This window comes from Aspergillus lentulus (genome assembly GCF_001445615.1).
Source record: "Aspergillus lentulus DNA, contig: Alt08, strain: IFM 54703, whole genome shotgun sequence".
In the NCBI taxonomy this organism is placed as follows: Eukaryota; Fungi; Ascomycota; class Eurotiomycetes; order Eurotiales; family Aspergillaceae; genus Aspergillus; species Aspergillus lentulus.
Genome location: NW_028322118.1, coordinates 3,284,638 through 3,296,378, shown reverse-complemented (window position 1 = coordinate 3,296,378; position 11,741 = coordinate 3,284,638). Strand labels below are relative to the sequence as shown.

Below are 11,741 nucleotides of genomic sequence, written 5' to 3'. Positions count from 1 at the left end.
AACGAGCAGCTTACTTTTTGTGGATGGTTACCGTGTTTACTGTTGACTTTTTGGCTGATATGGAGGGGTAAGACGAGGGTAGGTAGAGAAGACGGGATGGGATGAAACCGGGGATTGGAATGATGGAGGATGATGGAAGAATAATGAATGCAGCCCGAAAGGATGAGATCACCAGGGACGATCCAGACTGAAGGAATTGAGTTAAGTTAATCTTTGCAGACTGACAAGCACAGGGAAGATCATCATGACGGTGTTCGTACAACACTCTATATCCAGACTACAGTAGTAGAGAATATAATAATGATAATGTTCTCTTTCCCATCAGGCAGATAATACTGCTACTGTATGTTGATATTCTCCAACCCAGATAGTACCTCTAGGGTAACTCTGTACAGTAGTCTAGTATCTTATCATGGGTCAGCCCTGCGGAAATCCAACATCGTCATCGATAATCCCTGTCCCTCCATCCTCACCCTCGGCCCTTCATCAGCCATCTAGCACAAACAGGGCTAAGGTAGTCTAACACTGTCTAGTCTAGCAGAAGTTAGATAACAAGCCTGCGACCGCCTGATTCCCAGTCCCAGTCCCACAAGGTGTTATCCAGCGGATCCAGTGGAGTTTCTGCCCGCCGCCTTCCTTCTGTTATCCCTTCGCCCAAAGGAAAAAAAAATGGGTCTCGAGCGCTTAAGGTAGCTATCTATCAATCTATCTAGAGGGATATTGTGACTGTCAAATCTAATTTTTGATTTCAACAGGGTTGATCATTTGAACTTTGAACTGGCTAGTCGTTCTTTCCAACTAGCTATTTATGCCCAATGATCCTGCCGGCCTAAATCATGCAGTCTCATTCCGAGCCGATATTGGTCTTGGACCCGGCCATGTTGACAGATGAGGATCATGACTCCGACTACGAATATGAATACCACGAGGTCGACACCGAGGTATGATTGATTGCTTGTTCCTTTCACTCTTTCTAGGCGTTCGCTTGAGCTTATTTTGTTTCCCGTACGGTCAGACCTTCTACCTCAATCTCGACCTTACCTCCCTTCACGGCCCCATCCGTCCTCCAAGACGCCGTGATCCCGCTCCGTCTACTGCTGCAGTTCCAACTACCCTGACCCCGACCGATGACCATGAACCAGCCATTGACAACACCGAGCCTGACAACGTTCCTTCAGAGCGCGTCCAAATCCTAGGCCTTCACACCTCCAACCCAATAGTCTCGTATCAAAACCAAATCTTCAGTTGCACATGGGCAGACCAGATTGGGACAGAGCTGCTCTTCACTCGTCCAGAGACGGGTCACGAACCCGATCTAGAGTCTGCATTGCCGCCGATCTCTTCGTTGAGGAGCAGTAAGGATTTTGACCTCATTGCCGCCAACAGCGTCAAGATTCTCGGTCGCAAAGCGAACCTGATCTCCAGTTCCGGCTCAGGGTCAGCTCAGGAGCCCTCCATACAAACAACCGAAACGGCGAACGTGCTTCGCAAGACGGGACCACAGTCGAATCAAGCTCGATTCCTGGAACGATTGATGCACATCAAGAGGCAAAGAGGTGAGAGCGACACTGTGCGCACTGTCTTCAGTACGAAACGTACGCAGAATCTGGAGGATCGACTACGAGGCTGGGCTCGAACGGAGGAGGAACTTGCAGAGGTCCAGCGGCTTAGCGAAGCTGCGAGTCGAGGAGATGCCGCGGCATTGACCGCGTTGGAAGAGCTCTACACCGAAATTAACGGCCAGAAATTTGGGCCGGGGATGTCGGACGAACCGACCCAACCCAGTTGATGTGCCTACAAAGTTGGCCTTTGTTATTCACCAGTTAACCTGCGAGGCCTACTTGAATCGATTGCAGCGTGCCATTGAAGTTATATGGACGACTGTTTGGCCCAATACCGCGATGCAGCTCGCCAGCATCAAAATTGATCCGCCATGCGGTCACTCGAGGCAGTTCAAGTCTCGGTCGATGATGAGAAATCTAGTCGGTAACGCACTCGGTTGAATCACAGAGACCCTTTTCGACCTTGCTATGCAGGGCACAGTGGTTGAACGGTAACTACTGGGCCTTGGATACATAATACTCTTTGGTTGCTCTCGCCGCATTATCGACTGAGCTGGCCAACTTGCCATATGTTTGTCCTGTCTATTGATCCTGGCAAGGATTGCACCTGAAGAACCCATGCATCATCGTGATAATGCTTACGTCTGACGTCTCAACTGAATCCCCTCGTCTTGTGGGATTGTGCCTGCAAACAACCCATTCCATTGACTGATATATTAAGCGCAATCTAGTCCGTGGATGCATCCTATGAGACGGAGGGAATGAAGCAATGAGATGTGATTATGAAGGCTCGCTAGCTAGTCGATATTATATCAGACGGTAAACGACTCGTGGCGCCATGAAGATCCGAAACTAAATCAATCAATAAAAATTGGCAGTCAATACCTGCTTTTCCATACCGAACCAATCCTAATGTACTCTGACAGAACCACGGAGAAACAAATGAGGCTCGCTGAAAAAGCACAGGAAAACAAAAACTGAAACAACCTAGAATCCGACTCCATAAAACAGCAGAAGAATCAAAGTCGCAATGCAAGATTTATGGTACTCCGTCGCAGCCAAGGCAGCAGCTGGTAGCGACGGTCAAGCTCGTTTCCCCTCTCTCCCCCAGAAACAATGTGTTGATCTTGACTCGACGGGCGACGGGGGAGGCGGAGGGGGATACTCCAATGCCCCGTGAGGATGCGAGTCGAGATGGATGGATTTGGGGCCGTCGGCGGACGCGAGGATCGCGCGGGAGATGTCCTGGGTGAAGGTCGTGGGTGTCACGAGGGTAGGACGGGAGGGAGGGTGTGAAGGGATGGGTGAGGCCATTGCGACTGATACTTGTGGTTGAATTGATGTTGAAAATGAGACGGTTACCCAGGTGAGCTGGAGAGTCCGATGGAAAGATACTGAGGTAGGAGTACAATTGGCAAAAATGGGCTGAGCTGGCTGGACGAAGCTGTATAAATCTATATTAGATGGAATACCCTTGTTAGCTACCTTTATTCCGAGAGTGATACCTCCGAGAATCCCCGATGAAGGGAGTAGGGCCGAAACAGAGTGAGGAGAACAGCTGTATCGCCGAATGCCATGTGATGTAATCTTTGAGTCTTTGGAGAAGGCGAATCGCTCGTGAAGATCCTTCATCGGGGACAGGGAAGAGAAAAGCAAACAGAGTGTACGTACGCTGGAGGATTATCCCGATGATGTAATGATATACAAGGTCCTCGGCGATCTCGAAAGGCTGCTAGGTTGTACAAGCAGCGTGGGATGGGCTAAGCGAAAGAATATGTAGTCTCAAGTCACAGCAGTAGATGGTATGTCAAGAGATCTTGATATTGTATGGAGAGACAGTACAGAGGGCTGAGGGTACTCAGGGCTCTGGATACAACACTATAGAGTGGTAACAAGTGGCTAGCTGTAAGCCGGTGAGCTGTCCACGGGGCGGGACAGAGCAGATAGAGAATGTGGTAGTATGCTCTGGAAAAACTGAAGAGAAGCAGCAGAGATTGGAAAAGTTAAAAGAATATCAAGCATCTAAAGGACGTAGGGTGACATCCACCCGATATAAATGAGGATTGGATCGGGGGCCCCAGCCAGGAGCTAGTTAGTGTACATTGCTGAAGCATCCAGTCAAACATCCATAGATCATTTTAATCGTATCGGACAAATATTAGGTAGTATTATTTTTTTTTATTTTTTTTTATTTTTTCTCCCAGTCGGATATCCCCATCACCCTTTTGTCATGTCCATCGCCTAGTCTAGGTCCCAGGCCAATGTTTGATTGACCGTTAGGGATCATCGCCCTAAAGGGATCCAGGGTGTCTTTCTCAAAGTACGATGGGCGTTCGCCCTGTTTTGCTGGCATTTATTTGAATGAGGCTTCACCCCAGACCTAGGGACCCAAGAGAGTGCTGGACTAGAAGTAGTCTAGTAAGCAGTGTTGTTGGTCCGTTGGGTATCCAGGCGACTTTAGTGTACGTTGCGCATGCTTGCCACGACGGACGGAAGGGCGGGAACGTAACCCGGGGGAAAGCTATTGTGCTCCGGGGGAAAAAGCAAGGCAACCTCTGGGGAGTTGAGGTGGCTCTGGTGGTGGGAGGATTGGGAACAAAGGGGGTAAGTTGGGGGAATATGCAGGTAACCTGAATACCTGATAGGCAGGCGAACAGCCGGTGGATAAAGAAAGAAGCTGGAGAAACTATGGAGATTGGAGGTGCATACGTGTGCATTCGATGGAGACTGTGGGGGTGAAAGCCTTGAAGGAGCTGCCAAGTCTTTCCACAATTGACAAAAGCTAGGCATAGTACATCTCCTACTGTAAGGAGCCAAGGGAGAATTCGAAAGGGCCACTGGGAGGCCGGGGACACATCGAGTCAGGGATTTCTGCGACGGAGTTGCTTCATTACTGATTCTTATTCAGGAAAGGGGGTGATCATACGGAGGTAATGCTCATCAGATTTGTCTGAGCATTAAGTACTACTGTAGAGGCAGACATGTCACACTTTCTGCCTTGACTGGGTGTCTACTTATTATTTGTCTCAAAGGTACGAAGTACGAGAATCAAAAACATGCCCTGCTCCCTTACGGCCAGAATCAGGCAGAAAACATGCCAACCTAATTCTTTGACGAGTAGCCTGCCATACCGGCAAAGAGGGAAGGGAAAGTAACCGAAATTCCTTGTGGGTGAATATTCCATAGGAATAGGCAGTAGACTGACTTTCACCTGGTTAATGGAAGATGTAACCATTTCTGAAGCTAAACTGTATTGTTGATGTTAATTCTCGAAATTCCGGGGAAGCTCCGTAAGGGATCCATATTAAGACCAGCTATATCCAATAGACCACCACGGCTATGCATTCATTATCAGTCCTTACGCAGGAGGCGGCGATCGGCTTGAAGCTAACCGAACTGTCGGAGAGGTATCTAGGAGCTGCTGCATTTGCCTAGAACTCTGATGGAAGAATTCAAGAATCCAATACTCCGTAGGCTAAACTAGACTAGACTAGATAGTGCCAGGAATACGGAATTTCCCCTAAGGGAATCACTCCAGCTCACTCCGTAAGGAAGATGATTTCCTCCTCCAAGCTGATCCTTTCTAGTCTTTTCTGTGGTAGACCTTAATCAAATCCATTGAGTCTCCAATATTCTCTGGGAATCCCGTAGAAACGGGGAAATTATTCAAATATCATGACTTTACCATCTGTTTATTATATTAAGGGGCTTCAAATGCTTCAGCCATGGCTTATGCTCAACAACTCTGCTACAGACCTGGGTTACGGAGTAGTACACTGAGTACGCTTCGGCCTGTCTGAGGGAAGGCCCCGATCAGTACTTAGCCGATGTCATGCCATGCTGTTACTGTTCTCATGTTCGTCAATTTTTTTCATTGTATTTTTGCTACTACGTCATCCCCTGGGGATACATACTCAAATATTCCTTCATTGATCACCTAGGTGCATCGGAGCCCCAGTCATTGTGCTACCCTACTGTCATCTCTCTGACCCATTTGCATAACTTGATGCCTCCGTTGGGTTTATACTTTTACGTGTTTCAAACAGCTTCTAGAAAGCCGGAAAGAATTATTATTAGACTAGTTTGTGGATACTGGATTGACCCCTCGGGCCATATCCCCTTTGGGAATCCTTCGTCTTCTTTGCCCGATGGGGTATGCGACAACTTTGTAATGGGACAGCAGATACAGAAGGCTCTGCTTCTGAATATCTTCAACAGACGAAAGATCTGATTGGTAGATTATTCAGACAAAAGTGCCCACATTCAACTTTATGCGTGGTATATGATTAGACCGATCCATCTCTTTGTTCGGCGATCGTATACATAGACTACTGAGGTTGATAGTGTGTGGAGTCAGTTGTCTAGAATGGGTGCTAATTGCCTGGGGCCCGTCAATGAGATCGCTTGGGCTATACTCAACACAGTTTCCCGATTGCCTCACTGCCAGGGTCTTGTCGTGTAAGATTCTAACAATGTCGCTGAGCTGCTGTATGCAGTATAAGATGCTTCAGCCGCTCTAGTTATCATGGGTGATCTCAGCCCCAACGGTGAGCATGGGAACATACTTGCCTCCAAATAGCAATGGTCTTGCCTGTCTGACCACCGTTGCTAAAGAAGGTGGGGAAGTTCATGCCATATGTTCCGCTGAACTGACACAAATTACTTGCGTTGCGTATCTTACAATTTGGTCCCCTTCGCCATGCGATATCGAAAGAGGGGTTTCTTAGAGGCAGTCACTGGACATCTGACGTAGCATTAGTTCTCTTGACTTTTGGGAATTTCAGTCCATATATTTCTGGGATGTGAGCCAAGTTCCAGCCTATTGGTATGTAGAGGCCGTGGTCCACTCCATAGTGAAGGGGGGATATATAAATGTCCACGACGGATGTGCCTAGCGCTAAATACCGATAATATATTCGTGCCGAGGGCTCTCATAAAGCGCATGATCCTCTACATTATGCGATGATAATATATACGTTGCTACATTGGCTGGGTTCCACGCTTCTAAAATGGTCGATTAAAGACAAAAAGTAATTAAAGTAATTAAACCAGGGAAGTGGTAGGCAACATGGTCATGAAGGATGCGGGTGAGGGAAAGGGAAAAAAGAGGAAAAAAGAAGGATGAGGCTGACCCGACTTGAACGGATAACCTTAAGATCTGGAGTCTCACGCGCTACCAATTACGCCACAGCCCCTTGCTTGATAAATTAGCTGCTCAAAATAGATACAAGATGAGACTGCAATTTTTTCTATTTGATAACTTGTAACCAATATGATGAACTTGTCCAACTGTAGGGATAACAATTCCCCAGTATATGCGTCTGCTCATATCAATCAACATGTAAGTGACCCAATCGCCCTACATTATCCTCCCTACAGAAGAGACTGGGTTGCTACGGCCACCCTATCTCACTGTGGGACGTTCATCGAGACACTTTTGTTGATTTACCCGAGCTCTATTAATTGACCTGATCTTCAGACTATGTAATGTCCCAGCGACTACATAATGCGTACCAAGCTTTACAACCAATCACGTAACTGTTCATGACTTATAAGCAGATAAGCCAGTGTTTGTATTGGCTGCAGTTAGATAAAATTAGACTTGCTAATAACGACAGTAATGCAGCTAATGCTTGTATATGGTTAGTCCACAATGCCCATACTATAATAAACGTTTCATTTGACAATGCTGAGGATCTCGCATGGTCCTGGCAATGTTCTGGACCATCTGACGCTTTCTAAAGTCTGTAAAACCCGTTCATCAGAGTCAATAGGTACATTAGTAACCTCTATAAGGCAACCAATGCAGATGAATTGTCAGATTTCACTGTTAGAAACGCATTAATTGTAAGTTTATTGATAGTGTACTGCAACATAACTATTTATGTAACACCTACACAGCCATAGTAGGGACCTAGTTACCTACCTTATGGAAAGGTATTAACATTATTAGCTACGGAGTAAGTATGCTGCTTATTACATACACAAGCAAAACCAAATCTGTATCTACTACAGCTGCGTGGCTTTTGAAAGGAACATATCACAGTAATCTCAACCAATGGGGCTGTGGCGTAATTGGTAGCGCGTGAGACTCCAGATCTTAAGGTTATCCGTTCAAGTCGGGTCAGCCTCATCCCACTTTTTTTTTTCTATTCTTTTTTTCGTTTCCCCTCTCCCTCCCTCCTGATTATTCGTATTTCCTCATATACTCGTATCCTTTAATTAATTTTCAGTACAACCATAATCGCTGCCGGATCTCAACCAATGGGGCTGTGGCGTAATTGGTAGCGCGTGAGACTCCAGATCTTAAGGTTATCCGTTCAAGTCGGGTCAGCCTCATCCCATCTTTTTTTTTTACTCTTTTGTTCCTTTCCCCTCTTTCCCCCTCCTGATTCTTCGTAATCCTCATATAATTGTATCCCTTGATTAATTTTTAGCACGACCATAATCACCGCCGGATCATAGTCAACAATGGCAATTGGTGATCGATCCATCGGCATGCTGTCATCATATAATGAGTGGTCCCTGTATACTTTTCCAGACATACAAAAGCCCACCACATGAGCTTGGCGGTCAACCTGCCTTCATAACTGACATCATGGCCAGGTATGGGCATGGAATACTGTGCATTGCGGCCTTCTGCTGGCTACTTTTCGCCTACAGATCAAAACCAACCGTCAACCTGACGAAGTCGAGACCATAACGTCTCAAGGCTCTGCTGGCACTATTAGATTTATATCTACAGAGACCAAGAAGCATTGAACTCTTCCCTGGTTCCCCGAGACTTCTGTGGCAGCGGCTTTTTGCTCACCTTGTTTGGCTGACGATGGGTTCTGCCGATATGTCGCGGATCACACGGGCTACACTGTGATTGACCCATAATACTGCCTGGCGCTGCGTACAATGATGCCAAAGACGCATTGAGCTGGCTATGATCTCACCTGGAAAGATTTGACACATCGCACAGATCCCTATCCGGGTTCGGGGGCGCAGGCGCTACTCTAGCACTGGCGATACTGTCGTCCTCGCCTCTATGCAGAGCCAAAGCGATTGATGGATTGCGTGACGTGACTCTATGACAAGACCATGCATACCCGTACCCACGACAGTCAAGAAGCCTGTGCAGAAAATTAGCTTTGTGATCTGGACGGTTTCCCCTGGTTCTCTGAGTTCTGACATTCGTGATATCGCAATCCACGCGTTACTGAATTTAGAGATCCACGGCTGTTGCTGTTATTCATGGATCTGGCATAGTTTATATGGACTCTATTGATTATTACACCGGCGCAGGCTCTGTTCACCCTTGTAGAGGAGGAGCTTACGGGTAACGTCCAGGTGGAAGATCACAATGTCGTATGTCATCAGGTGGATGGGTGTCAGCATGGGTGGGATAAGGAGCCCAAAAGGAGAGCGTGGCAGTGTGAGGCCAAAGAGGTGGCATATAGGAACGGTGCTGAGATGCAGAATTTACCGATAACTATTATCTAGGTGAAAGCAGTATTTAAACACGGTGGAATGAAGATTGCAGTTAAGCTTAAGTAAGTGTTAGAAAACTTCTGATTGACGCATAATCAGGTGATTTGTATCAAGGAGATTTGTATCAAGGAGTAAACAAATGATCAGATGATACCGATCGTTGCTAGTTGACTTTCCCATTCTCTTACAAGGGATCATGGCTTAGCTGTCAAGAACTATAATGGTCTTAGTGCGATCCTGGGAGTACCTTGAAGGATCTTTATTCCTGCTAGTAGCTAGCTATAACCTTCCTCTATCTACAGGGTACGGAGTATTACCATTGCATCGGTGGTCTAGAACATCAAACGTGCACAATGATGATGTCCACAGTAGTTGATGAGTCTGGTGAGCAGATCGAAGAGCAATCATTCTCACCGCCGGTCAGTGGTACCGCTGCCATTAGTACACCGCTGTTCAGCCACGCCTTGCTTTTTTATTTCTCTAGGTACTCGGGCGGGATGAGGATGAACCCCGTGGCCCAGAGTGCAGGATTGGGGGTTTTCCAGATGGTCAGCCGAGAACACTTGGTAGTGATCCTAGCATCTATGCGTTGATGTGTTGATGCATGGAAAGTTTGTAGCTACGTGGTGTCCAACGAAGGTACTCAACGCAAAAGTACTGTAGATACATCAACAGCCACTGAATGCACTATTCACCTCCAAAGTGCAGAACGAACATGCATGTCAGTTAACAAGTTTCTGTGCTCAACGGCTGTGAGGAGACAGCCCTACAGCTGAACTTGAGAAAACCGCATGTCCGGAATGCAAGGATGTCTGCCCAACAGAACGAGCTCCCAGATACGAGGCTCGCACGATGCTTATATTCAGACCAATGCCAGAAGCATCTTCCACGTTTTGAGTCCAGCCGCCCATGACATTGTCACCAGATCAGACAACGAACATGCAGTTCGAATTGTGTGTACGATTTCTGTCGGACTGATTGCGTGCAGCAAAGTGTATACCCAATGATTATTTGGTAATAGCGCAAGGCAAGTGATTCCTCTCCTGCGGTTTGACCCGAGTCTTGTCTGAACGCCTGTCCCGTAAGCCAACTCGGCAACGCGTCATTGTATAGCCGAATGACAGTTCCGAAGCGCAGAAGCCTCAGATGCCACGAGTAGTACAAGGACGACTTCTTCTTACCTCATCACGGGCAGCCTACCGGGAAGTGGAGACCGGGATGGGATCATGGGAGAGTCTGGTTGGATCTCGTCCTCCGATCACATCAGACGAACCCCGCAATGTCTTTGAAATTTTCCTTGTTGTTGGGATAGGATTGATCGTATGGGGTAATATGGGGGACGATTGAGCCATTAATTGAATAATGAAAATAATAGAAACTCCGTGTTGGCGATGATGTGATTGGAATAGTCCCGTCTAGAACGAGGATCAGGTTTTAATTTTGACTACTCCGTACTTACTCCCAAATGTAAATCATCGACAACCGACGGAGTAGACTACTATCACCCCGCAAATTGACTAGGGAGTCTAAGTCAGGTACGGCAGCGGACGGACTACCCCGCAGTCTCGATGAGAATTCTGTTCGGACGATCTGTTTGGTGGTAGACCTTGGAGAAGTCTCCAAGGTCTCCAGGTACTGTGAAGCCTGATTGATCAGTTCTACCGAGTCAGTGGTTCTGCTGTTTTCTACGGATTACTGCAGTGACGTTGATCTTGTAAGGGTGGTCAGAGCGCGGTTGTACTGGGGTATACAGAAGACAGCCGAGTCGAGATATCAACTTCGACATCGACGTCCAGAGTCTTTCAGTAAAGATGCAGTGCTCCAGCAGACAATAGGTAAAAGACAAATCAGGAGGTCGTTCCCTATCTATATGGTATCTGGGGCCGTACTCATACTCGACATAGCGCATTTAGATCGCCAACATACTCCTCCGCGCACTGCACTATCAACCTTGGTACTTGATATGAAGCACAACATGTTGCGCAATTTGAGGCATTTTCTCCTGAGGCATTATTACGCAGGAGAAATAGAAGAAATCCTGTCCATGCAACAATTGCAGACGATGATTTGTGAATACTGGCCACCATGACACATTGAAATCCCATTTAGGAAGATCCAGCCCTACTAAGTGGAGGACGTGACTGGTTCCAGTCAGCTGATGGACTAATTTTTTTCCAGTCTCCTTGTTGGAACTGTTGCTTAGGAGTCAGGGGGAGCCTGGACCTCAACATTACGCACTGAATCTGGGGAAGGGCTATGCCATTGCCGCTGTTACAATGCTACTATTGAAACATAGGCCTATGAATAGTTCTCAAAAGGTGTCACTTGATCTCTATGATATTGAAAATAGGTGGTGTTTCAGTGGTGAATGTGGTAAGGCGTGAATACCTGGTAAGGAAGAGTTACCTAGTCGGATAGTACGGTAAGGTAAGTTAGCGTACTGTAAGATACCTAGCCACACATGACGCCAGGTGTCTCCAACGTGCTGAGGCAATTTTTCCAATTTTAGCCCCTTTTATGGCCAATCATCTTGTGACAATGAGGTATTTTTCCCCTTCTGGCCTTCTCTTACCTCATTTGCGCCATTTTCAGTCTTTGCTGTTTTAGGCAATTTTACTGTACCTACCTCTACCGAGAAGGAACTGTAATTTACTATGGCATTGTTGTAGATAAGGAATGAGATGAAGATTGTACCTAGAGTTT

General features: G+C 46.8%; 2 protein-coding genes and 3 non-coding genes across 5 annotated transcripts; 3 read left to right on the top strand and 2 right to left on the bottom strand.

The window, feature by feature from the left end:
• Positions 1-836: 836 nt before the first annotated feature.
• ALT_4295 (TFIIIC subunit 6 family protein) lies at positions 837-1,789 on the top strand (the record flags this gene model as incomplete). The annotated part of the gene is made up of 2 exons (XM_033561113.2): positions 837-941; positions 1,016-1,789. 2 exons carry the CDS (start codon positions 837-839, stop codon positions 1,787-1,789), a joined length of 879 nt encoding a protein of 292 aa, XP_033417004.2.
• Positions 1,790-2,645: 856 nt separating this feature from the next.
• Positions 2,646-2,876, bottom strand: ALT_4294 (uncharacterized protein; the record flags this gene model as incomplete). The annotated part of the gene is made up of 1 exon (XM_033561112.1): positions 2,646-2,876. The coding sequence occupies one exon, from the start codon at positions 2,874-2,876 to the stop codon at positions 2,646-2,648; it is 231 nt and encodes a 76-aa protein (XP_033417003.1).
• A 3,808-nt stretch (positions 2,877-6,684) lies between these two features.
• Positions 6,685-6,757, bottom strand: ALT_t088. Its single transcript has one exon. It is a non-coding gene; the product is annotated as a tRNA-Trp (tRNA).
• An 865-nt stretch (positions 6,758-7,622) lies between these two features.
• Positions 7,623-7,695, top strand: ALT_t087. Its single transcript has one exon. It is a non-coding gene; the product is annotated as a tRNA-Trp (tRNA).
• A 133-nt stretch (positions 7,696-7,828) lies between these two features.
• ALT_t086 lies at positions 7,829-7,901 on the top strand. The gene has a single exon. It is a non-coding gene; the product is annotated as a tRNA-Trp (tRNA).
• The last annotated feature ends 3,840 nt before the right edge of the window (positions 7,902-11,741 follow it).